The following is a 27,680-nucleotide window of genomic DNA, read 5'->3' on the forward strand; positions in this document are numbered from 1 at the left end:
ACTGGGAGTGCCATGCATACTGGTAGGGGGTGAAGGGAGGTGAGGTCCATGCTCCTGCTGTGTCTGCAGCGGGTTTAGGGGACCCCTGTCAGCTTTAAGCAGTCCTGCAACCCAACGTAGACACAGGCAAGGGTTAAGCTGTCCCTGCAGCCATTCACAACAGCGAGCGTGGTGCCACTGGGAGCACGTGCTGCACATCAGTCTGCTTTAACAGCGAGGCCATTTTAGGAGCACAGATTAATCACAGCACCGTCCCGCAGGGACAGAGGATGCTCGGCACTGCATTAAAACACAGCAGATTTGGGCAGGACTAGAGCAGCCCATTCCCAGCCCTGGGGAACCACATCCTTCAGCACGTCACAGAGATACCAAGGCTGTGCCCACCATCCTCCCAGTGGGCTGTGGGATGCGCTCAGACAATGTCTCCAGGCTCCAGGAGGGCTGACAATGCCCAAGGCAACTCTGTTGCTGTGATTAAGAGAAATCCCCATGGGGAAAGCAGTCTGGCCTCTTGTAGGGACAGTCCTTTAGCTCCTGGTGACCACGCAAACCTCATCCTCAAACACATCTCCATGAAATCTCAGCATCTCCAGCCCCACAGCATACCCTCACCGTTCTTGCAGAGCCTTCCTCTGCCTTCTCTCCTCCTGAGGCCAAGCTGCTCCCAGAGCTCAGGGCAGAACCCACTCCCCAGTCACATGCAGCCGCCCCTGCTGCTCCCTACATTCACACCACAATCAGAGAAACTATAAAAAAAAAAAAAAAAGAGGAAAAATGAAGACAGCGACGGTTACACTCAGCACATGGCTCAGCCGCCTCTGCTTCGTTGTAGCAAAATCCATTCCCATTAAAACCCTATTTCCAGCAACACCCACAGCACGCCGAGCTCTTCCTGCCGCCCCAGCTAGCTCCTTGCCACGTCCACGGGGCTGCAGCCTGCTGCCCAGCTCCAAGACGGAGCTTTTCGCACTCAGCCCACGCCGCTCTTCGTCTCCGCTCCTCTTATTAAGAGGATAATAATCCCCTTAATTAGTTTCTCCTTATTTTTACGCACCTCCCACTCCTCCCCCGTGGCAGATCGCTCGGCTGCGTCTCCTCTCGGATGCTCCTCAAGTCCCAGCGCCGTCGGGCTCGGCTCTGCCACGTGGCTCTCCCGGTGCGTTATTACGCAAGGTTGCAAAATCAGGACAGGAGCAGAGCAAACGGGTGGCTGGCAGAGGGCTGGGAGCACATTTTGGGGGCTGCCCTGCTGTGCATCCAATCCTTTTGTGTCTGTACTTTACCCCCTCGTGCGGGGACAGCAGGGTGAGGAAGGGGAGGACGAAGATCCCCCCAGCAGAAGGGGGGCTGCAGGGAGCCCCCAGTAGCACGCACAGCACGTTTGCAGCACAGAGGTCACCTTAACAGGCGGCTGCAGGGATTTCCATATGTATTTCCTTATTTCTACTTGCCTGCTGCTGCTCCCGAAGCATGGGGACATTTACATAATCCCACTGGATGGAAACAGGATGGGGATGCAGCACCACTTGTCACATGGGTCCCAAACCGGGGAGGGATCCCACAGAGCTCTGGCCCATCAGAAGCATACTGAGTGATGGCAGGATATCCGTGAGACAGAGTGCTCCCCTCTGCTGCCAGGAGATGGCTGGGTGCCATGGACCTGTCTGTAAGGACATCCAACATTTCCTTACAGGTTTCGGTAGCTCTTCACTCATGCAGCCACCCTAAGAGAGGCTGCCAGCGGGGCTTCAGCAGGTCACAGAGGGCATCACTCTGTGCTAACATGGCAAACCCAGGTGCAGAAACGCTCCTGGAGCTGCTACAAGACCCTCTAAACCATCCATGGGGAGCCAGGAGTGGCAGCTCAGCCACAAGCTGATGTACACTGCTCAAAAACCTCTGGTATCCAGAGCCTCTCGTACTCTGTTGAGGGCTCACCATGCTGAGTTCCCCTCATCTGTTTCAGTGCTGTTTCACACTATCTAGATTGCCAAGCCCTGACTCAAGCCTTTATCATGCCACAGCCACCACCACCTCCTCCTCCTCAGCACAGATACAGCAGGTACTGCCCTGCTCACCCTTCCCAAAACTCCTCTCTTGGCTGCTGCTGACACATCCCAATGGCAAACCCAGGCACACTGTGCCAACCCTGCTCCCAAAACTTTACCCAACTCCACACAGCTGCACAGGCACCCCCAAACACAGAGCACTGTCGCAGGAAAGCCTCTCCCCAGCAAACACCCTCAGCACCAGCACACAGCTGTTTGGAGGGGCATTCCTCCACGTACACGTAAGGTGGCACACGACCTCTGTTTTGCTCAGGGCTGGGACAGCTAAGCTCCCTTTACAATGCCCTGAGCTTTACCTTCACGCATTATTCCACGACTGTCAGGCTTCAATTAATTTTATTTTTTTTTTCCCCCTTCAAATATTTTATCTCATTTTGCTTTCTCCCCTTCCCAGGAAGGGCTGTTTCACTGGGAAAGGCAGCTCCACACCCCAGAAGGAGATGTACAAAAGCCCATTGTGAAGCACAGGGCAGGGAGCAAAGAGGAGCTCCGGCAAAGCAGGGTTAAACCCCCATGGTGCAAAATGAGGGTGGCTTCACCAACATCAGCGAAGGTGCAAGCAACAAGGGGATGGGGGTCTGAGCCCACAGCAGGCTCTGAATTGCTGGGCTGGCCTGAAAGGCACCCCCAGGAATGGTCCAAAAATCCCTCTGCACCCCAACCTCTGGATGTACCATGCTTCCCAACCAGATTTGGAGCAGCTCGCCCAGCAAGCATGCTGTAAGGACTCAGCAGAGCCCCGTTCCAGCACCCCGAGGGTTGTGACCCTGCTCACCACAGCCCTGAGCTGGGGCACGGGGAGGAGATGGGGCTGTGCGAGAGGGAAGGGCAATAGAAGAAAAGGAGGAGAAGATGCCTCTCCCTCTGCCTCCATGCAAACGCGGCCACACTTACGTTGATCATAGCATTGGAGGTGATGCGGAAGAGCGTGGCTCTCTCATTCACAGCCTTGATCTTCTCGCCACTTTCAGCTGGCAGTTTCAGGTTCTCCAGCTCGCTGAGCGAGCGCTGCAGGGCCGCCCCGTGCTTGGCAATCAGGTCATTGCAAGTGCTCAGGTCCTCCAGCTTACTCGAGAGGGTTTTCAGCGTGCCGTGCAGCTCACTCTTGTCTGACTGTGAGGCGGGCTCCTCATCACCCGAGTCATCTGCAAAGGGAGGGATGGAGGAAAAAAAAAAAAAAAAACAGTTTCCATGGTTACCCCTGGACTGTACCAGCGGGCAGGGGGACCTCCTGCCTCCTCCGGCACAGGCTACAGGCTGGGATGTGCCAGGGCAGAGGGAAGGGGCACCGAGCCCAGCCCTGACTCCCTGTTCACCCGTCTCACTGGCATCCCTCTGCCAGATGCAGAGCACGGCATGAGGAGCAATTTGGGATGGCATCCAGGGGTGCCCAGAGGGCTCCTTCCGCTGCCACTGGGATGCAGCACAGGGCTGCTCAGCCTGAGTGATGGGGTGACACAGGGTGAGCGTTAGGGAAAGGTTCTGTACCAGAAGGCAGCAGGTATGGAACAGGCTCCCCAGGCAGTGGGCACAGCCCCCAGCTGCCAGAGCTCAGGGAGCATTGCCATACCATTCCCAGCCATAGGGGTTGGGTTTTGGGCACCCAACCCCACAACTGAGCCTTGCTCTGCCAGGTCCACTCTGTGCCAAGGAAAGGATAGTCTAAGAAACAGCATCTACCCCAAACCCTCCCCCGGCTTGAGAGGGCAGAAAACCACAATCAGAATCTCAGATACAACAGGAATGGTTACAGCTGCAACTCCAGAACACTTGGGTGATGAAAAACAGAAATCCAACCCAAAACAGAGCTGTGCATTCCTACAGACCACCTGGGCAGGGGGAGGTGAGGTTCCCAGGCTCAGGGCTGGTACTGCACATAGCAGGGGCCAGCACAGGGGAGTGCCCATCTTCTATGCACCCAGGCACGTGCTGGGTGTTCCTCCAAGGCCAATCAAGAAGAGTGAATTGGGACAAGGAGGCAGAGCCCAGAGAAGGGCTTGTCCTACACAGCTTAAGGAGAAAGCAGAACAAAACTCTGGCAGAAGCCGGCAGCAATGAACCACAGAACCCTCGGATGGCTTGGATCAGAAGAAACCTTACTGACCATCTGGTTCCAACCCCTGCCACGAACAACAACAGTCCTGCTGCTCCAAGCACACAGGGATGGGGTCGGGGTAGGATGGAGGTGATGGGCAGGCAGAGAGGAGAGAAGATGAGGCTTGCAGGATGCATCCCAGAGGGTGCACCAGGCTTCTGCTGCTGGTGTCTTGAACATGCCAACTTCAACAGATCTAGAGGGAAAACTTCAGCAATCTGTAAGGAAAACTAACCAGAACCTCCCAGAGGTCAGCATTCTGTTTCAAGTGTTTCCAGCACTTCTGCAGTATCTGTCACCCTGGAGCACACAAGGCACCCTGGTAACCTCTCTCTCCCCATTTGGTGACTGAGGGTGATTGCAGCCACCCTTCAGCAGCCAAACAGTGCCCTATATACCCACCACAAGCACAATCCAGTTTGGTTTCCGTCACAGACACTGTGCAGGCAGCTACCACCACAACACTAAAGCCACCATTCCCTCTGTGTGACCGCAGGGGAAGAATCAAATTTGGCATTTTTCTGCGTGTAGACATGAGTGATGCTTCTCAAAGACAATCTTCCCTTATTTGTAGCTGCACAAAAACAGTGCTTTAGGAGCAGCGAGCAGCAGGAAGGATCTCTCTGCCTGCCCCAGGCAGTGTTTAACCCCAAATCCCCCTCTCCCATCTCATGCTGCCACGCAGAATTATATAAACACCCAGAAGGTGTTTCACTTTACTCGCAGAACAGCAAAAATTGGCTGTAATGAACTGAAATCAAAGCACAGAAGGAAGGAAACCCAAAGCTGTGGTTATAATCAAATCAGAGCGAGCTGAAGGAGAAACATTTGTGCAAAGCACCCAAAGCAGCTCCCACCCCTCCCAACACCCACAGCTCCCAGGATGGGCTCCCAGCCCTCCGCCACGACCACTGGGACACCCCCACGTTACAGTGGGCAAAAAGGGATTGATGGAGCACCCAGGATCTTCTCAACCATCGCTGCTCTCCCTGCTGATGGCAAGGGGAGCTACCTGTGCCTCCCTAGCTCTGGGTAGCTTTAAGGACATAAAACCATCAGAAGGTGTCCAAAGGAGGGCTGTGGGATGGAGAGGGCTCGGAGCACAAGGTGCGTGAGGAGAGGCTGAGAGCCCTCGGTTTGTTCATCCCGGAGTCTTTCATTCTCTGTTTCCCACTTTGTTTTGACTTGCAAACAAACTTAAAGGAAATCTGTTTTGATTTTTATTTGTAGGGCACTGGTATGAACCAGTTGCTATAGGAACAGTGGGCCTCGCCGCAAGCCTGAAGGATTATTTTTGGAGCTGTGATGCTATTTAATCTATGTAAAATGGATCAGCAGCCAGTGGCCATAAGCCTCCTCGGGCTGCTTCCCAAACCCACAGCACACACCAGCCTCCAGAGCCCAGGGCAGCAGCTCACGAGGAGCTCAGCAAGGCAGATGCTCCCATTACAGCCTCATTTTCTGCCTCTTGAACTTCCCTCAGCTAAACCCTGCTTGCAGCTTTTTCCCCCATGCTGGTGCAGAGCTGTGGGCTGGAGGAGGTGGCACTTCCCTGCACGCAGCCCACAGGGACACCGGTGACACCAGAGGTGGCAGGTGAGCAGCTGGGGGCTGTGCCACTACAGCAACCCCATGTGCTGCTGCTCAGGTGCGTTCTGATGCTTCCACGGATGCATGGAGCCAGCAGAGCTGGTTAGGATGGACTGTAAGAGGAGGCCGTGGGATTGATGAGCTTTAATCCTGAAATTCCCCAAATGCATCCCGAACCCAGCAGAGATGTCCCTAACACAAAGGCACAAGGTTAATGCCCTGTGCCACTTCCTCTTGGGGTCCAGCACAAAGGCTCTGCTTCAACACCCTGACCCTCCTTTGCCCCACAAGCAGAAACCTTTCCCATCCCTGCATCTCACTTCCAGAAAGACCCAGAAAGAAGGAACTTCCTACACCCCCTCTAACTTCTCTCCTTCTCACATCACCTTGAACTTCTCTCCATCCTGCATCCCCTCTAACTTGCCACCCAGCCTCTCCTGCAGCCCTGACCCGCTTGCCTCTCAAGGTTCCATTCAATAAATTCAATCTGGCTTCCTGCTCCAAGGCAGGGACACAGACATGGGGCTGAGCAGGAGAGGTTCCTGAGACAAGCAGCCTGCACTGATCCCAGAAAGACACTGCTAAAGCACAACAAAAGCTGCCACATGCAGACAGGCATCACCAGGACTGGAAGCTCTGTGCCACAACTGCTTCCCCGTGGGAAGTCAGTTTGTTCCTCAGACTGAGCTTGCTCGTCTCTCTCCATAGCTGGGAAGCTCCCAGATCCCTGAAGTGCACCTGGAAAACTACCTGCTCTGCAGTCAGAGGGTTGCAGAAGCAGCCAACTCACAGATTCCACCCTTGCTTTCCTTATGAGCTGCATCCAAGCAAGCCGTGCTTGATGCTCCCAGGACACCACCATCATCAGATAATAAGGCTGCCTATAGGGAAAGCAGAGCTCCATCTCAGTGGGCCTGGATCTAACAAGTGTCAGTGTATGCCTCTCCACATACCTGCCCTAGGGGCTTCGTATGGAAATGCAAGAAAAACCCCACATTGATTTGGTCTGGATCCTCTTCCAGGCAACATAGGGAAGGTCTACGGGACAAATAAGCACCAAACCCAACCTCTGCCAGGGACACCATGGGCAAAACCTATAGAAACACCAACAGCACTTCCAGCAAACACCCACAGGTCCCTCTGGTGTCCCACCATGGACCTGGTTTGGGAACAAGAGCCTTTCCTACCAGGACCAGCTGCAGCACGTGGACACTGATCACCAACCATTCTCCAACTGGAGCAATTTCCACAAACCTTCATCCGCTTGCATTGCTTTTAATAGCTGTGAATATTAAATGGAAATGGGTATCTATATTTAATAGCTTCACCCAGCTGCCAAGAGAGGGATGAATTCCTACAGCATCTGCACAAGCAGGCCCAGGCGGAACTTTCTGGTTGCAAAGAATTACGCTGGCAATTAATCATCAAAATAACAGAGCAAATAGTCATAAATCGTTCCAAATTTGGGTGATCGCTTTGCAATTATCACCAACCTGGCAAGGATATTTCTTCTACTGCTAATGCAAATGGAAAGCTGTTCAGGCCTAAAAATAGCAGATATTCAGCAGCTGTGATGAGCTGTGACATCTCTGTCTCATTCAGGGGGATGACCCAAGGACGCAGCCTTGGGAGCAGGACCAGCACTCAGCTCGGGGCAGCACAGAACGGACCCAGGGCTCCCAGTCTGTCCCAGAAGATCTGTCAGAAACCCACTGGGATCACTGTGTGAAGCCAAATGCTCAGGTTATGCAGAAATTCAAACCTAAGGATTTCACAGATGTGACCTAACCTTGCCCAGGGTTGGAGCAGAGACTGCAGCTTAACCAGTATTGCACCCTTACACCTCACCATGCTGAAATAAAGCACGAAAGCATATTCTTTGCTTCTGATTCCATCTCTTGGTTTCTGTAATTGTGGTTTCACTGTAGCTCCAGTGCAACTGGCTGGAGCCAAACCTAAGTGAAGTGAGACTGTGACATGTTACACTGCTTGCTTGGTTTTTCAGGTCAGCGAGCACCACGGGGACACAAAAATCTAAGAACAAGAAACTGAAGGGCTAAGGAGCAGTTAAGATGATGGCTTCACCTCTTACCCAGGACAAATTCCAGCTCATGAGGCAATTGCTCCCTGGTACAGGAATCTGAGGGAGCTGCAAACCCATAATGAAGGCAGCAGGGTTGATCCCACCCTCTTTGGAAGGAAGGATGCTGCAGTGGCAATTTCTTGCAAGCCATCAGAAGGTGATGCAGTCTCCAAATGAGGTTTGCTGTAGCGCCAGCAGAACTATTTACACAACACAGAACCAAATTTCCAATAACCCAAAACAGATTTCATTTTTGGACTTCAATCTCCTTACTGCACAAGGTTCTGGCAGTGGACATGCGAAGAATTGTAATCCATTTGTTTTTATCTGCATCCTTCCCTCCCATGAAGCACTGAAGCACCACCCTGCATGGGAGTGGGCATCGCAGCCCATTAATGCACCTAAAGGATTTCTGCTTTTCTGAAAGAAAAGCACTGAGAAAGCATAAAATATTTTTAATATGATGAGTGCAATCCAGCCATCTCACTGCTGCAGTCACAAGATGATGTTACCAGTCAATAACCCTCAGCGCTACGTTTGGATTGCAGTCATTCTCTCTTTCCAGCATATATGGGATTTTCTGATGAAATCACCTCAACAGCTTCAACCCACTGGTCAGGCAGGCAACAAAGACAGGCTGAAAGCACTGGGTTTAACCTCAGAGGACGGAGACAGTGGTGAAAGGGAGCCTGAGGGATGTGGTCAGTGCAGGAAAGCACCCTACCCTAAGTGGAGATACCAACTCTGGTAGAGTTTCCAACAAAGCAGAGAGTGGACAACTGCCTGTTTGGCAGAGAAGGAGCTACCAGCCCAGTGTGAGTTACAATGGAACTTTGAAAAGAGAGCTAAAAAAAAAGCAAATTTGGGGTTATACGAACAGAGCAGTGCTCTCTGAGACACACTGTGCCTTCCGATCAGAGCCCAAGAGCCTGCGCCCAGTTTGGGACACTGCAATCCTAAGGCAAATGCCTCCATGGACTGGAGATGTGGTCTACAAATTATTTTTATGAAGTAGAATGATCTGTTCTCCATATCCACAATGGGCAGGAGAAGAAGCCAAGAACCAGCTCTGAATCAAAATGAAAAAACTTCCAGTTGTGAAGGTGTGATTATAGGGAAATAACCATTCATTACCAGACAGTTGGCTGCTCACACTGCACATCACACCGCCAGAAAAGAAAAAACAAACGTTCTGATAAAAATAGGAACTTTATCATCCTACAGCTCCGAACGGGAACACACTGCAGACCGACCTGAGCAGCAGGGCCAGCTCCAGGCTGTGCTGACACCTGCTTGTCCTTGGCAAGCACTGCTAATTGTGGGTGCCAGGGGCAGCGTGCTTCTATCCACACCAAAAAGCCACCCAGGCTGCTCTTGAGCTGGTATCTTTAGCCATCTCCTCCAGTGAAATCCCCTTTTAGAACCATAGAATTGCAGCAGGGTTGGAAGGAACCCTAAAGCCCACCCAGTGGTACCAATCACTCACTGCCCAGAGTCTCATCCAGCCTGGAAACTCCACGCCTGCCCTTACCAGCCCACGTGTGCCATCCAGTGAGGATCAAGCTCCAACCAAGGGTCTCCTTTCTGCAGATTCACCAAAGAAGACACAATGGCAGTGACACAAAATGAGTCCCCAACCCACTGCTGGCATGCAACACAACCTCCACCGAGTTGAGATCATTCCTTTGGGGTATTCTTGAATCAACGAGTGGAAGGGAGATCAACAAATCCATAGCTGAGGAAGTACTTAAAACAAAAGAAAAAACCTAAATCCAAAGCTCAAGCTGTGGGTATCAGCCAGAGTCACGGATTTCTTAGATGGTGCAGATCCCCAGTGCACCCAGACTCCACACCATTCCAATTTCCACCTTTCCATTGGGCCCACTGAGAAGAAGGCACCAGGATAAGGAAGCCCGTGTGCTTCACTGAACCATGCTTTGTCTATTTTATGGCTGAGCTCAGAATCCACAGCCGACACACAGACTGATACAGCACCGCAGGGAGGATGTGCACAGCCCAAGGCTTCAGCGCTACCTCTGAGTCTGCTGATGGATATTTAGACACGTAAATGCAAGTGTCATAAATAATTAAACATCATTTGCTCCTGTTCAACAGATGAACAAAGCATATAGAAAAAAACTATGAACTCTGTTATCTGTGTTTGGTCATTCACAACCAGATGGCACCGTGAGAGGGCAGTGAATGGCACTGGGCTGTGCATGAGCAGCATCCTTAGGCTGCAACGAGCCATGACAGATGCAGAAGTGGCATAAATGGCAATGTCAGGCTATGCTGGAGGAAGAGACCTGACAGCCACCGAAGAGCAAAACCACCAATGACTTGAGCACGCGAGGCTCACCTGCAGCCAGCTCCTGTCTTGCCACCTCCTTCCCTTGGCACGAAGGTCTTCCTTTAGGGACAGTGTTCAGTAGGCGTGGTGGGGATGGGTTGACAGCTGGACTAGATCATCTTAGAACCGACCTTAAGGACTCCATGATTCCTTCAGAGCAAGAGCTGAGGCAGGGAGCAGCACGGGGACAGCAGAGCTGTACATCCCTCCTCTGCAGCGCCCAGCGCCTGGCCTTGGTGTCAGCCACCACACCCAGCACACAGCTACCAAAAACCTCTCCAGCTGTTGGATATCTCCTAAGCGCATCACCAAGCATCCATTTTTAACAATGCTTAAATATCTCCCAGCCTCAGGCCGCACTCTAGTTTCATGGGGCACGGAGCTGACAGCACAATGGGCTCTGCTCCCTGTCCCAGCAGCAGAGCTGGGGACACAGCGATGGCACAGCCAGGCTTGGAGCAGCCATCCCCTGCAGAGTAACGCCACGCTTGGTGCGACCAAGGATGAACTTGGCATGGGATTTCTTATTTCCCTTCTTTAAAAGAATGAAGCCTTTCTCTGGAAGCCTCCTGTCAGCAGGGAAAACGCAGCCTGCTGCAGGCTCGTAGGAAGCAGCTGGAGAAGCACAGAGGATGCACTGATGCTCTGTCAGCTCCCTCCCTCCCTGCAAAGCCCCTGTAATGAGAACAGAGTGACACAGGACTGAGCTACAGGGCAGGAGCCGCGGTGGCAGGGGAGGCAGGAGATCATGGGGCTGTGACAGCAACGTCCCTGCTATACTCACAGCAGGACGGTGTGCAGGGCAGCTAGATACAGCCATGCTGGGGGCTGAGGGCTGCTTGTGGCACTGCAAAGACCCAGCCTGAAATCTATGCTTCTGCTCAGTGGGTAATGCACGTCCCGCACTGCCCTGCAGACTTGTAAGCTCAGCTCAGCCAGCTGCACGAGCAAAGATATTGGAGAAAGCACTCCTGAGAATGCAAGGCTAATGTGTGGCCTTATGCACACGTAAATCTGCCTGGGCTCAGCTTACCCCTGTGTAAGAGGATCGGGGTGGGTGCAAGTTACCCAGCTCCTTACAATTCCATGCAGGTCACAGAGTGCCAGTGGAGACAGAGGGATGCAAACAGCCTTTCCAACACCCTACAAGCAGATGAGGTGAAGCCCTGGAGCACACCCCCACACACTGACCTCATCAGCCAGGGTGCCAGGACAGTCTGCTCAAGGGTTTCAACTGGAAGAAAAAGCTTTGTTAGTCCCTTTGTAGAGAACAAGCAACAGAAAGCGAGGACAAATCCCCAGAAACAGACAGAATTTCACCCAAGAGGGAGAACACATAGCAAACCCGCATGGGATGAGGACACACAGCATGGGTGCTACATGGGGAGCCGACTGCTGGATGCTGGCGTTTGCAAACAGAGCTAACCACTGCTCCCAGGGCTTCCCTAATTACTGCTAATCTCCCCCACATGAGGTTGGATGAATGCCTGCACAACAAAGTGTGCATTTTGACGTGACTACATTTTCATTAATTAAAAGCTGTGCTTTATCAGCACCACTCAACATCTCTTCAATTCACAAAGAGCAGCAAGGCTGCAGGCACTGGTCCCCACTTTGTGGGCACATTTTCCCCTCTTTGTGTTTCTGCTAAATACCATCGAGAGGCTGAAATGCTGTATGTTGAAGGATGCTGTGACACTGCTCCATTGCCCTCCTTCCTTCTCCCCTCCGATTTCTGGGCTGAAGGCTTTTCCCAACACTGGAGCAGGCAATTAGGAGGGCACTGAATTCCTCAGGGGGCAAAGAGAAGTCATTAATGGGCAAACAGCCCCAACAACTCAATCATTAATGGACACACAACCCTACCAACTCATTTTCTACAAATGGAATGATAATCTCATCAGTCCACTCATGACAAAGTAGCCCATCAGAGCTTGGTGAGTCTCTTGGTGAGACATTCAAACAAAGTTTAAGGACTGCTGGGCAGGAGCATTTCTGCCACACGTGGGTTCCCTGCCACCTCCACATCCCTTCCTGCAGCAGTGAGGTCACGCTCCGAAAGCTTGCAAAGGGGCAAAGCCATTTTTGCAGGGCATGCACAGTCTGGAGTAACTGCAGGCTGACCTCAAAGAGGGAAACGCTGCTCTTTAGGACTGTTTCTATCAACTCATAATGCAGCTCCAACCATGGAACTGGTGGTGGCAAAGCTGCAGCATCCCTGGGGTCACCAGGAGCCCCAGAGCTGCCAAGGAGGAGCAGGAGTGCTCTGCACAGAGGAATTTCACACCCTGAGGTTTCACAAAGCTCCTGGGAATTCCAAACCTGTCCAGGAGAATTTCAGTGCTTAAGGAGAGAGAAAAACTCATGGAGGCAGCAAGACGTGAGTGAGGAGAGCCAGGAGTCCGTGCAAGGAGGTCTGCAGAGAAACGCAGCTTTGCTCCCTCCCTTCAAAAAGGGAAAAACACCCAAAACAGAATAAAACCACCCAACCCACTCTCCACGTATCCTACAGATCGGACAGACAAAATATTTCCCAGAGCTTTCCCAAATCTCTGCTCCTATCAGAACGCAGCATGGTCCCATAGGTGATGTGCTGCAAAGCCAGTGCAAGGGGACCACGGCCAAGTGGGGACGAACCCCACTTCCCACCCTCCTGTCTCCTAACACCCCCCTTCTTTATGCATCATCCCCAGGATCTGTTTCTTGAAGGTTTGCAGTCCCGAAGTCAGTGACAGCACTGGGGCTGCTCTGCCCATTGCTGCCTTTGGTGACTGTGTCCCACCGTCACGTCCTTCCTGGGATGAGGAGAGATGCAGCGTGTTCCAAGTCCATACCTGATCCAATCAGGGATCCTCATTCAGCACTTGGGCACTCCTTAGGGTTTGACCACCCCTGCAGTGAGTCCACACAGCCTGTCAACCCAACGTGCATCTCTCCCTCTGATGGCTGGGTTGGTACTCTGCTGGATGAGACAAACTCAGTGCTAGTCTCCCCTAGGCTACAAGCACAGAAACGATGAAGAACTCCAGGAGCACAAAGCAGCTCCTTGATGTTTGCCCACATGCTGCACTCTGCATAGCAGCCACCACCACTGACTTACTGGAAAGGCATTCCCCAGGGTTGCTCTTCCACCATATGTCCTGCCCAAGTGACCCCAATGCAGCATCTCCTTCTCCAGAAGTGCTGCACTGGCCATGGGTGCAGCCTTGTCAGTAAAAAAAAAAGCAAAAAAATAAATCAATTTGAGGGCACACAGGGCTTCTATTTGCAGATCTGTGTGGCTGGAACTCAGAGTTCATCTCCATTCCTTCCAATTTTATAACTGCACTTTTGCTCTCTAATTACACCATCAGCCTGTCAAGATGGTCATTTTCTCCCTAACCACTCTCCTTTGCATTAAGCATTAGCTAATAAGCACACATTGCCAGCAGTGCTTCTGAGCAGCTCCGAGGAGCAGAGCACCTCCTCCCTGGCACCTGTGAGCCCTCGGTTATCTGCTCTGGTTAAAATAAGGGAGGATTTCCACGTTGGTCACATGCAGAGGGCTGGGAGGGGTTAATGTCATGGCTCTTCTGTCTGATCCAGCTGAAGGGAACGCTCCAGGGATGTGCAAACCCAAATAGCCCCTTCTGCAGTTGCTAAGGTTGGCATCAACAGGCAGAGGAAGCAACACCATTAAGGGGCAGCACGAAACCCTACAGAACAAATAAGAACTGCTGTGCAGCTGTGGCAGTACCCCTCCTCATGCATTCACTGCCAACGTGTGCTGTGAGCCCCCCCAGCAGCACGCAGGCAGCTCCCAGGATCTACTTCCATCAGGAGATAACTATCCACGTTCTCATCCTTTACTAACAACAGGTGTCCTCTGCTGTTATCACAGAGCAGAGTCACCCACTGCTCCAAAATGACCTGGCAGGGATGTTCCTGCTGCAACTGGAAGCAGGATCCTGCCATAAACAGCATTGGGATCCCAAACTGACCTGAGTGCCAGCCAGAAGGCTGGGCTCATCTCTTGTTATAGCCATCAGCAGGTTAGATGTACCTCAGATGGTGCCTTTTTGGTGAGATAAACAGATTTAATGCCTTTATTATAACATAATTAAGTAGGGCATCCTCGGGAAGTATTTTCACTTGGAGAACAAGCACTGTGTTCTCCAAGCAAGTTGTGCTTATCAGGGACTCCCTTGCTGCACAGTGAATGGATTTTAAAGCCAGTGTTTTCCCAGCCTGGGGGTCCAGCTCACATCTCACACTCCTTGCTGAAGCCAACCTGCATAAACCAGGTTGTGTGAGCTCACTGTGAGCTCATGGCATCCAGCTGCAAAAACCAAAGGGTAGGGGGACAATCTGGATTTGATTAAAAAGTTATTTTTCATCATCTGCCCAAAGCACGCTGTAAATCGCAATGGCTGGAATTTTGATTGGACCTATTTGTATCACTTGTTTCCTTTGGGGAAGGAAATTATAGCTAGATAAAAAAGCTTCTGGTGAGCCTCTGCGTGGGAGCAGGGTGGCCATATCTGTGCCACAGGGAGCAGCCCAAGTGGAGGCTGATTCCCATGCAGTGATGATTTCCCATCATATGTTCATAAAAATAAAGTGGTCCTGGTGTTTGCCATGGGGGAGCAGCAAGTTTAACCACCTGTGGGTGGAAGGACACGTCTGACTTACAGCAGCAGGAATGGAAAGTCCCCGTGACTCCCTGCAGTCCAATCTGTGATCCCAGCTCCTATTTCAGGAGGAAGCAGAGGGTTCTCCAGGGTGCCCGGTTGTCCCCTGGCCCTAAAGGAAGCCCTGGGTCACCACAACAGGCTTAAACTCTGCACAGCACCACCTCACCAAGAGTTAGGCAATGAATCCCACACCGAAAACGGCAGCGACACGGGTCCTAATGATTTCTGTAGGAGCCCTTGAACCTATTGCAGCACCCCAGGAAAGCACTGAGTGGATGTGAGCCCCTCCAGCACACGGCTGGCAGTGGGATGCATCCCAGCACCGACCCCAGCAGAGCTCAGGGGAACCCACTGAGTGCTCCTGGGGGGAAACGCCTGGAATAACCCCAGCAGCAACAAGGGATGGCAAGCACAGCTGAGCAGGATAATGCTTCCCAGAAGACAGCCGGGCATCTTGTGCTTCCCTAGGCACTGCCACACACACACACACACACACACACTCATAATGTCTTAATGAGAAAGTACTTTTTCCTAGAACAAAAACCTACCTGATTTGCTGAGATCAAACACCAGATTTGAACAGAGCATCTAGTGCAGGAATTAATTCACCATGATGAACAAATCAATTCTTTGATGCAAGAAATGCAAAACATACCCCTCCTAGCAGTAGATCAGCCCAGCACTGGGGTGCAGCACTCTGTTGTTCCAACACCTGATAAAACCAGAAGGCAGAACACAGCCAGGGCACGGCACACGATTCCAGCAACCACTTCCAGGCACGGTGCCAACCCCAACCCAGCACTCGTGCAGCCCCTACCCCCCATGCACGCCCCTCCCCACCAAGCACTGACCCTTGGGGAACTTATTGAGGCAGGCAGAATTGCAGAAGGAGCGGACGGATCCTGCCTCCCAGCAGCCCCTGCCCTTCATGCCCACCGCGGGGCTGTGCTGGCGGAGGCTGAGAGCTGCATGGCCATTGGCTTTAGGATGGAGAAGAAAAAAAAAATACAAAGGAAAAGAGAATGTCCTTATTCAGCAGATGTCCTTACGGAGCAGGCAGCCCTGTGTCTCGCTCCATGCTGATAGCAGGGTTATACGGCACCGGGCTCGGCAGCCCCACAGCCCGGCATGCACCACTGCTTGCTCCAGCATGCAGCAGCCCTTAATTAACTCCATCTGTGCCAGGAAGAGGTGTGCTCCCCTCCAAAAAGGGGGAAACATGCAGCCCCAGGCAGCTAAAGGGCAGGATTCGGCACAGTCATCTCAAAAACGGTGAGCAATGGGCTAGAAGGGATGCAGCCTGAGCTCCAAAGGGATGCTAAAGCCAAAGGGATGCAGTTTGGTGAAGCTGATGCTGTTTGGTAGCCGGCCCCTTTAAATGCTGCTAGAGGTTATTTTTAGGACTCTCGCTTAAAATATACATCAGAATTCCTTCATTTTTGGTAAGAAACTTCATTACACATTTCACTCACGCAGCTCCGTTTCGCCGCAGCCAACAGTTCCCAAGCAGAACCTCTGCCATGTGCACACACACACACATACTGATGGCTGCTGCCTCACCCCTCCAGCACTGGAGGATGGGGTTTCCCAGCCCTTCAGATTTTATCAGTCCCAGGGAACGAGGCAAAATGAAAACACATCAGTGTGAGCATTCACACCGGCACAGGGACCAGCACTGCGCCCTGAGTGCTCTCCTCCAGCTCCTGTTAATGCCAACGTCTGGATAGCAACAGAGCACAGGTTGTAGTCCATCTTCTGTATGCACATATCAAAAGAGATGCCCAGATTTTCAAGGCAATCTGGGTGGAAATAGGGCAAATTCTGGAAAAATGCTTGTGCAATGCAGACATACCTCTGCTCTGGGTAAGAACCAACCTTTTTTTAAGAGGAAAAACACGAGTGATGTGTGGAGAGGGGAAAGCCCAGGTGGGATCTAGCACATGCACTCCTGGCTCCTGCAGTGACCCCAGCACAGTTCAGTTACACTGCTGTTGCAGAAATCTGCAAGGGAGGACCATAGACACGTAAAGAAGGTGATCTCCATAAGCCTGGCATCACTGAAGCTTTACAACCAGCTCAGATCCCTTCTGCCAGCTGTCAAAGGCCTCCTGCATGCATAGAAGTCAAAGCTGCAGAGCGGCTCACCTCAGTGCATGGAGAACCAGTCTGAAGTTCCCTGATAAAATATTGATTTATCCCCAAATTCAACTCATTTTGTCCATAAACAAGTAACCGAGCAGAAGTCACAGCCTGTGGTTCAGCAAGATGTATGTGGGAAATGCTCCATGTCACAGAAACACAGAATGAATCAGAGAATGGTTTGGGTTGGGAGGGTCCTTAAGGATCACAGAACCATAGAATGGTTGGGTTGGAAGGGTCCTTACAACCCCCCCCAAGCCGTGGGCTGGCTGCCCAAGACATGCACTCTGTCCATGCAGGGCTGTTCCCCAGCCCAAGGACTTTGTGCTGCAAACCACCAGGGCTGCCTCTGCCCTCTGCAGACTCCACAGAGAACTGGTTGCCTTTCTCCTACGTAAAAACCTCTGGTGTGTTTGAATCACACCCTTGTGATTCCTTCCCTTTTCATTCCAAAATAACCAAAAATAATTATTTTCTCTTTTCAGATCCTTTGCTCTCACCTTTCAGAAGTGTCACCTTACTGCTTCCATCCCTATTGTTCCTTCCAGGATGAGTCACTCATGCTCTGTCTGTGCAACAAGAAAACTCTCCAAGCTTTCCAAACGTTGCTTATTCTTAAAAGCAGCTGAAAGCAACGAGGCCCTCACCTCTGCACCTCGTGCTGGGGTGACCTGACCCCCACAGCCACACCAACAAACAGAGCTGCAAGGATGGAGCCATGGAACCTCCTCAGCCCCCACACAGGAGGCAGCAGGACGGCAGCAAGGGGCTGCTGTGGGCATTCAGGTTGGACATTAGGAACAGTTTCTTCTCCAAAAGAGCAGCGGTGCATTAGCAAAGGTTACCCAGAGTGTGGGTCACCATCCCTGGAGGTGTTCCAGAACTGGAGATGCGGCACTGAGGGATGTGGGCAGTGGGCATGGTGGGGTGGGTGGCCTGAGAGAGGAACGAAACTATCAGCAGTGCCCCAAAGCGTGTAATTTTTGTGCAAATAGTTGTTCTGCTTTTCACTTGGCCCACGCATGGCAGCGCAAACAAGAAAACACAGGTGTGACACAGCTCTGAAGGAGGAGCAAACTGCCAGCGCTCTCAGCATCAGGAAACAGAACTGCATTTTTGCATTTCTAGTATTTGTTTTCACACAGATGCCTCCTTAAAACGGTGCAAGCTTTGCCAAAGGAGCTCTAGCCCCTCTGCTCGTGGCAGTTCCCTCTATTCAACTAATTCAGGAAGCTTCTTATCTCCAAAGCCGCCAACACGCTCCTACAACTTCCTTTCCTAAGACAAAGAACCACAGATCAGGTGCCCCAACATAGAAAAACGCACCAACTTCGAGCTGTAAATCCAGATTTGATACCCATTCAAATGCAAACCCAGCAAGGCTGTGCTGCTTCTCCTCTGCTCCAGGGATGTGTGCTGTGCCCAGCTGGCTCTGCTGCCCTGTTGCACTGCTCACGTTCCTCATGACCACTACCAACACCCAGACCAGACTGGGCTCCTCCAGGCACAGCTCTGCACTCCCTCAAACTGCTCTTATTGCCAGTGCAGCCCCATCCAAAAACCAGGGCAAAAAGCAATGACAAAACCAGTAATAGACAACTCCACCTGGAATCCCAGAACTTCATCTGGCATTTCTGTCTGGTCTGGAAGGCAATGCAGCGAGGAGTGCACAGCTTTAGTTGTTTCATTTGGGAATTTCAAGCCCATGGAGGGGTTTGCAAGCAGAGCCCTGCCGAGCAGGATGCTGGAGTCACCAAAAATGAAAACGAAGGAAACTGAAGAAGCTGAAACGTAAGCAATAGCTGCCCGCAGCCTGCCCAAACAGAGCTGCCTCTGCATGCTTTGTCCCTCAGCCCCATGGCAATGGGCTCCTGGCCCTCCCAGGGCACTCAGCCCCACTGCAGACACCAAAGCCATGGAGCTCACACAGAGCAGAACAGGAGCCAACGATACCACTGACACTGACTGCTCTCAGTTACTGACAGCATCACTCAGCACGACTCTGGTTGGCAGAAGTCAGAAGTTCTTCAGCTCTAACAGCACTCCGAGCTTTCCATTTTCCCCATTCTTAAGCCTCCAGTGCCACCACAACATACCCATCTATCTGGGTAATTTAGGATCCAGAAGACCTGAAAGGTAACCAAGGCTTAGATAGGAGCCCAGAGCTACAGCTCAATTCCACAGGTACTTTTTTCCCCAGTATTATTCACAACAGGAAACACATTAAATTGGGATGCTAAAAAAAACAGAGCTGGACCACTTGCTAGGATGCCATTAGGAAACAGAGGAGTAAAAATCATATTAAATGAAATTGTTTAAACACCCCCTGTGTGTCCTCAGAGTGCAGTGCTGCATCGTCAGCCTTAAGGGACACAAACAGCAGCAGGGCGGGCAGCTCCAGATCCTGCCAGCAGCACAGCCTCAAGTAGCAGCTCTGCAGAGCCTGGAGACCTAATGCTGAGCCCCAGCAGCGAGGGGGGGAGGCAGGCTCACTTCTTAGTGAGCAGCTTCACCACCAGAGGGAGATCCTCTCCCTGCAGAGAACAGTGCAGAGCTGGCACTACTCCTCAGACACATACTTACAGGCTGAAGCTACCAACTCCTGCAGCAGCAGGCTGGTTTTGGTGCTGGAAGGAAAAGATGAGGACGTGGGTTTGCAGAGGGAATGTGCCAGGAGAGGGCAACCTACCACCGTCGCTCGGCTGCAGCACAGCATCTGCATCCTCAGCCTCAAGCTGTGAGCTAATTCTCTGTTTTGTAGATGGGGAACAGAAGCTGATGTGCTTGGGTGAACCAAAAGCAAGGCAGGAGGCCCCCGTGCAGCCATTCACTCTTTACTGACTCATTTCTAATTAGCATTTATTATTTTCAGACTCGAAAATTGATTTTCCTCCAACAGCACTTTTCTGTGTCAGGAAGAAAAAAAAAAAAATCACACTTGATAATAACCCAGAAATACACTGAGCTGGAAACACTTCCCCTTTGGCACATGCCAGGTATCCCCACCACGTTGTTCAGCTCACTTCCAGGCGACATTTGCTCGGTTTGAGCCTTGCCCAGCTGCTACGTGCCAGGATGTGTCAGCATGGGGCCTTACCAGGTGGCAGCAAGGACACAAATGAGGACACGAGCAGATGTCCCCACTGCAGCTGGCTTGCTCCTGATCAGACAGACAGCCACCAGCCACAGCATCCCCTTTGGAAAATAAGGGAAGGATGCAAGTTCTGACAAGGATGCGATGCTCCTCGCTGTAAGCACACAATTTTCATGTGTGTGCTTTGCTTCCTGTCAGACACGGCCTCTGCCAGCTGTAAGCAGGCACACAGCCTGTGCTCAGCACATGCCAAATGCAAGCATACATGGCTATGGGTGTGTGAATGAGCTGCTGTGGGGCAGGGACACCAACCAGCAGGTCTGGAAGTACAGAGTAGGCTCAAACCAGAGCTGAGCACTACACAGCAGCCCAGCACTTTAGCAATCAGTACAGCATCATCTTCTTCCCAGCTCTGCTGTAAGTGAGCAAAGTGACAGATCAAGCTAATATTAGCAGGTACAGCAAAGCAATGAAACAGCTCATCCCTCCCACACTGCTGCCACCCACACCGCAGCAGAGCTTTGCAGCCAGTGGGGAACACACTGCAGCCTGCAGCAGCCGCAGTGACAGCCCAGCCTGCGTCCAGGAGATGAGGCACATCGCACGGAGGAGTGCAAGGATGGCTACACAAGGCCAATTCGTCTTGTCTACAAGCTGCACCGGGCTCAGATCTGCTCTCACACTCCAGCAAGCAGGGCTCTGATTGCCAACAGAAACTCATGCTTTGCTCTTGGCTCCCCAGTGTTTCTGAGCTTGAGAGTGGGAGAGCATCAGCCAAGTTAGAGCATCCAAACCTGCAGGGATGAAGGACACAGATGATAAGGCAAGAAGCTATCTGGAGGTCATGCCAAGATCAGACAAAGGTGGGAGGAATCAGGAATGCATACAGGCACATCTGTCCCTGCTCTGTCTGCAGCAGCTCCAGCTCCAAGCCTGTTTGGGGGCTGTGCTGAGCTGCTCTGACCTCAGTGCACCAAACCGCCCTTGGGAAGTCCCCTCTCAATAGACAAAGCCCAGCACTAATGCACAGATGCTACTGCTTCAACTCTTTACAGAGGCAAAGAACAAGCAGAAGCCATTTCTCAGCCAGGAAAGTGACCCTCCTTTAATTACAAAACTACCAACTCACAGTACTTGCAGCATTTTGCCCATCTTTCTTTTGCCATCAACTGCTGCAGTTGCAGCAGGAAACTCTTCCAGCTCCAGCACAGAGCCGCAGGGATGAGGATGCAGCAGCAGAGGTGCCCTACATAGAGCTGCTGAGCTCCTGCAGCAGTGCCAAGCTCCAGTCCTACCTACAAACCGATTTCTAGGCTGCTTTGGTACAGGGGATTCTCGCAGATTATATATATAGAATAATACATAATGACATAATAGATGCATGGGCAAAACAAGGGGAAGGATCAGCACCGAATCAAGCAGATAAGTGCATTGCTAGGGTAATTCTCCCGACTTGCAAACAGAGCATAACAAAACAAGTTCAACACAAGTTACCCCAAAAGGGGGATTTCCTGGGTTGTGAAACACACAAAAATCCTAAACAATTCCTCCAGCTTCCTGATGTTGCAGACTGCTGCTCTCTGCGTCAGGCAGCTCCAGTGTGAGCAGCAACCACTGCCCAAGCAGGGAAGCAGTGCAGGCTGAGCAGTTCTGGCTGCACAGTCACTTACAGACACCTTCACAGCTGACTCCATAGAGGGCTTGTCCCACTCTCTCCCCAAAGGTCATGTTTGAGTAGTGAAAGCAAACAGTCAGGGAACCCGAAGAGAGCACAGAGGACAGGAGAAGCACACAAACCTGCTGCAGACAGCCCCAGCAGCAAGCTGGCACCACTACAAACCATGGCCAGCAGGAAGCTTTGCGCTGCAATGCCAGCATCCTTCGAGTGCAGCCCACATCCAACCCTGGCATCAGGCACCGATAACAAGAGCAATTATTTCAGGCTTAATATTAGGAAACATTTCTTCTCAGAAGGAGAAGTAACGCATCAGCAAAGTTGCAAAGGGAGGTGGTGGGGTCAGTGTCCCTGGAGACGTTCAAGGAGTGTGGAAATGTAGCACTGAGGGACGTGGTCAGTGGGAGTACCGGTAGTATGACCTTAGTGGTCTTTGCCAACCTTAATGGATCCGTGATGACAACGAGCCTAACAGAGCCTTATCTCACAGGGGGTAAACGTGCAGAAGGAAGCTCAACACTGAGTCCCACAGCCCGGATAGTGACATTGCAACTCACACATGATGCCTTCCAGCAGCAGACCAGCACCGGGATCAGTCCTTTATGGCACTGCCAGGGGGACACACAGACAGCAGGGCCATCCCACAGCCTAAAGAACACACGTGGGAAACCCTGAGGGCTAAGCACCACTGTGAGGTCCTTACAGAAATCCTGCTTGCCCACTTGGAAAGAGAAACACTCCCAAGCTCAAACCAATGAGGGATGATAAAGAGTGGGAAAGCCGAAAGCAGAGCCTCCCAAAAAGAGGGATAGCAATCCCAAAGCAGCAGCGTGCAGAGGAACAGGGATAGGGAAACCCCACAAGGAGGGTGGGAAAAGGGAGAGGTTTGGTGCAGCGAGCCGACGGGAGCCGGCAGTCAAACAGTGAGCTGGGAGCACAGGGCCAACAAGGAGTGCGATTGTCCCAGTGGCTGCAGTCAGAGCAGCAGTGCGGGTGTTGGCTGCTGGGGGGTGAGGGAGGGCCCCCACAAAGGGGCAATTCACAGCCAGCCGGGGGGGCTGCAGATGTGTTGCAGCTTCACATTCTCAAGACAAAACGTTTGCTGCAAACAAACTCCTTGGTTAGAAAAGGGGGAGGGGGCAAAAAAAAAAAAAAAGAAAAAAACAACCAACAAAACAGCTAAAACATATCCAGTGACAAAACTGAAGTTATCAATTCTGCAATTAGAGGAACTGCTCGGCACCCCAAAGGCGCTGCAGTGAGCAGGCTGCAGCACAGCGAGGCAGCAGAACTGCCCACTGGAAGCCCAGGGGTGGGACAGCAGTTCTGCACTGCTCTGAGCCCCCAGCCTCCCCCCATCTGCAGACGAGCCTCTGAAAGGCTGCTTCCATCATGCCCTGTTTGCTAAGAAAACAGCTGGTGAAGGCAACAGAGTGACAGAACTGCTTAGCTCGGAAGGGAACTTAAAGGAGTATGGGCAGCAGAGTGCCCCCAAAAGCTTCAGGCTGCCAAGAGCCTGGGTGCAAGCGGGCAGAAATCCAAGGGGTGACGCAATATGGGAAACAGAGTGCTGGAATTATCCAGGGGCTTACATTAATGCAGACAGAGGGTGATTACAGAAAGCTGTGACTTTCAGGGCCGATGAGCAGGCTTTCATGCAGCACTGTGTTGGCTGTTCCCACTGGGAGGCTGAACCAGGCGTCCCTTAGGTGTCAGGTGGGGCCTCTTGAGGGCAGAGCAGACAATACCCCCCTGGTCCCACTGCCACTTCTCGGTTGATGCTGCCCACGATGCAGTTGTGTTGAAGTTACAAGCACGCTCTGCTGGCTCATCCTCACCGACGCATTCTACAGATACCACCAGAAATACAAATTTCAAGTTGGATGAACAGAGGAGCTGGATGTGAGGCGCTCACCCAAGCCAGCCCCTTCTGCCCTAACATTACATTATGCATCCACATTAATGGCATTAAGTGGGACGCTGCCATGGAGAAGAAATGCATGGCAGCAGCTCAGCTGTGCTGGCTTTCTGCCCCCCCAGCACCCAGTGCTACCTGCAGCAGAGAGACAAGGGCAGCAAGCTCCTGTGTCACATCTGTGAGCACTGCTCATGTCCCAGCTCATGCCTTGTTACCAAAATAGTCTCAACCCTGCACTGGATACAGAGGAAATCAAATTCCCCTCAATTATGCAGCAGAGGAAGCAGCAACGTCTCCTATCCAACACTCACATTGGATATAGGGTTCTCTATTCCTTAAAAATAGAAACAACAAATGGTTCTGTGAAAATGGCATCTCTTCTCAGTGCACAGCTCCAGCTAGCTACAGTCCCATTAAAATTGCTTTTGCATGTGCTTAGTTCAAGAAAACCTCTGGGGGAACAGACAGCTTTCATCTGCCCCAGAGCCATCCCCAGCAGCTGGTGTCTGCCCAGCCCCCTGTGCCCACAGCAGCCCCACCGAGCAGCTCCAACCGCAGCCCTGGCCCAGCAGCAGCACGCAGCCATGAGCCCTGGAGCTCCCCAAGCACAGCACAAAACCCACAGCTCCCATTCCTGCAGGAAAGAGGGAGTGCAGAATCCCAGCTCACGCCCAGGTCAGGTTTTATTTCCAGAAGCAACTCAAGTGTGGCTCATCTTTAAAGCATTTCACAAAAAGAGGTCAAGTTGTTTTTGTTTTGTTTTTAATTAATTAACATCACACCACTACATTGCTCCTTTTTGAATGCAAGGAAAGGACTTGAAGGATCTCAGCGTGCCAGCAGTGAGACCACCAGCCCTGTTCCAACCCTTCAAGGAAAGTTCTCTGAAACCACTACAAATGCCCACCTGCCTTCCAGGGCCAGGCTGCATGGAGACATGGGCTGTCAAGATGATGAAGCCCATCCCCAACCCACTTCCACCACCCCCAATGACCACACACCTCAGTGACACATCTTTACGTTCCTTGAACACCTTCAGGGACAGCCTTCCACGGGCAGCCTGTGCCAATACCACTGTGCCACTCTTCTTTTTCCTTAATATCCAACCTGAACGTCCTCAGCACAACTTGAGGCCATTACCTCTCATCTAGACAAGCCAGATGGAGCAGGACTTTGTCCCTTACAGCAGTTCTGCTGCTGGCTGGGCTGATGGAAGAGCACAGCACGAGTTGGGTCAGCACCACGGTGAGACAGCGAGCACCACCACCTGAAGTCAGCACTGCCTCTGTGCTGCTCTTCCCTTGAGACCACGGCCTGAGTCAGCTGAAGCCAGAAAGTCAGTACATCCGGAGCCTCAAGACAGCAAGGCTCTGCCTTTGCTACTTTTGTGGAAAGCCAAACCAAAATAACTGCATGCAACTCCACAGGCAGCAGCACTGACATCCTCCGAAAGCCTCAGACTGTAGCTCTGCACTGCACAACCAGCGCACACACAGCCCAACAACCAGAGATGAGATGAACACCAAGGCACGTGCCAACCTCCCCCAAGTGCAAGATCCCGATTCAGATCCATCTCAGCCCCACAAGCAACCTGCACACCCAGTGAGCTCACTGCAGCCATGGCCGGACCCCAGAGATGCCCACATCTCCTCCACCAGCCATGCTCCCATCAATATTTACATACAGTCCAAAGCTGCAAAAAAAAAAAAATCACAGGACAGAGGGTTCAAAATACTTGATGTAATTAAGTCTGTAGATACTGGTGCCACAGAACACAGAGTACTTAAATAATTATGGGAAATGAGGAAACGGCTCACGCACTAATCAACTTCTATATGACCTTGTGGGACAGCTAATTATGCAGAAGTCAGACCTCACAAGCCCAGGGCTGGGGGCATTCTCCTGCAAGCTGAGTTGTTTATGCTCTGCATTCTGCTGCTCTCCATAAAACACGCTGCCTGCACTGTGCTCTGCAGCCAGCATCCAAAACAGCCATCCCATCAACCCAGGGATGGAAACAGGAATGCGCTGCCTTCCAGAAATGCAGGCAAACCAATTTTCTCTCGACTGTGTGTTTTCATAAGCCAGCAGCATTAGGAAGTGCCTTCCTCGTGCATGCAGTCTTGGCTCAGAAGAGCTGCACGTCTCATCAAGCACACCCCATGCTATGGCTTTGGTGCTGTGCTTCCACCAGGGAGCAGAGGTTTTTCTTGGGGCACTGACCCTCCCTTGGTAGGGGTTCTGAAAGCCTCATAGCCACCTTACCTACACACAGAACAGCATTTACAGATGTCTCAAAACAGACCTTACCACTCTACCTCACTGTCTCACCTTCACATTCCTCCTTCCTCAGAAGTTTGACGAAGCTGTTTTCATTATAAGCAGAATGGAACAACAGCAGGTGCTTACTACATCTCTCCTGCATGAGGTCTGACTTCCAGCATTCAAGATGAGAGCAGAGAGGTTTTATTTTTTTATTTTAGGGCAGCAGGGGTGGCTGATTGCCTTTTTAATACGCTCATAGTTTTCGCCTTCTTTGATTTGAAGGCACGTTTGTTTATGGAAGAAAACCAAATGTGAATCCCAGAAGAGCTATGAACGTTCAAATATTCCTGAAATATTGTTTGTTAAGTGCTTATCAGATCCATTACACAACAGAGCAGTAAAAACGACACTACGGGGAGAAGCACGCATGATGGTTTGACAGCTTTACATAACACAGTTGTCCCAAATACACACTAATAAATACCAAAGCACAGCTTAGCGTGTGCAGAGGGGAGAAAGGCAGTGTGCACAGACAATTACATCTGCGTATCACTCACCTACAGCAATACCCTAAACTAGGGGTGAACAGGAGAGGCACTGCTCTAGGATTTCACTGTGAACCAGTGCCCCCAGGGCTGCTGCTCCCTGCAGGGCTTGGTGCCTCCTGCAACGTCCCCCACTCATGCTGACCAGCCAGGACCCCAGCAGAAAGGCACCTTCATCCTTCCTTCCAGAAGCAGCATCATAAATTCATTTTTACTGGCTCTCTACAACGTACAACCGCTACCAGGGCCTTAAAAATTGGTGTAAGGCTGCATAACCAGAACAAAAGATGTGTGCTGTGTGCAACGCTGCTTAAAACCCTTTGTGCCTCAATGGAAACAGTCAACAACTTTTAATTGCAGAATAGTGTCTGCTAGGGTTTCTGCACGATATGGCAACGCAGAAGCGCTGGTGCACAGGGAGGTTTTCCAAAGGATCCAGCTGCGTGCCTGCATGTTGAGCTATGCCCTACCTGACTGGTTGTTCCTCATGCGGATGGCTTTTGCCTTGGCCAGCTCCAGTGCCGTGACCCAGCGCTGCCTCTCCACTTCTGAGCTGGCCTTCAGGTGGTAAGTCCTGCCCCCGTTGGACAGCACGATGTTGCACGAGTCTTCGGTGTCAATGTGAGCTGTCGACAGGTTGATGGTCCCGCGGCACGTGTGGGCCATCTCTGCCTGCGTCCTGCAAGGGGACAGAGCACAGGGAAGGGTAAGGGATGGAAGGTAATGGCCTCCTGGAAGATATTGGGAAAAATTTCTTCTCCAAGAGTGGCGATGTGTTGGCACAGGATACACAGAGAGGTGGTGGGGTCACTGGCCCTGGAGGTGTTCAAGGAGATGTGGCACTGAGGGATGTGGTCAGTGGGCATGGTGGGGGTGAGCTGGGGTTGCACTTGATCTTAAGATCAAGGTCTTCTCCAACCTTAATGATTTTATGAGTCAATGACACTAAAACCCTCCGCATCCACCTGGGGTGGCCAACACACTCCTGTGTGCCCCCAGCCATCTACCACTGGCATTTCAGCTCTCCTCCCTCCCCATACCACTCCACCTCTAATAGCTCTGCCTCTCCATCTTATCCCTTCAGTCATTCTCCTATGTGCAAGTTAGATAAGATCTTGCATGCAAAGATATTCATTTGTAAAGCAAATGAGCGCAGTACCATTCTTCCACAGCTTTTAGAACAC

General features: G+C 51.7%; 1 protein-coding gene across 2 annotated transcripts in view; it reads right to left on the minus strand.

Annotated features, from left to right (window-relative positions):
* OSBP2 (oxysterol binding protein 2) overlaps window positions 1-27,680 on the minus strand; it is a 61,809-nt gene that overhangs the window by 15,605 nt on the left and 18,524 nt on the right. Inside the window, exons 2-3 of one of the 2 annotated variants that reach the window (XM_085238340.1) lie at window positions 26,967-27,175; window positions 2,964-3,214 (exon numbers count right to left, since the gene is read on the minus strand). In XM_085238340.1, the coding sequence (XP_085094466.1) occupies window positions 2,964-3,214; window positions 26,967-27,175 (460 nt within the window). Of the gene's footprint in view, window positions 1-2,963; window positions 3,215-15,711; window positions 15,894-26,966; window positions 27,176-27,680 lie in introns of those variants that run through there. The other variant, XM_085238341.1, reaches the window with a different exon arrangement.

This window comes from Meleagris gallopavo, chromosome 17 (genome assembly GCF_905368555.1).
Source record: "Meleagris gallopavo chromosome 17, MGAL_WU_HG_1.1, whole genome shotgun sequence".
Lineage (NCBI taxonomy): Eukaryota > Metazoa > Chordata > Aves > Galliformes > Phasianidae > Meleagris > Meleagris gallopavo.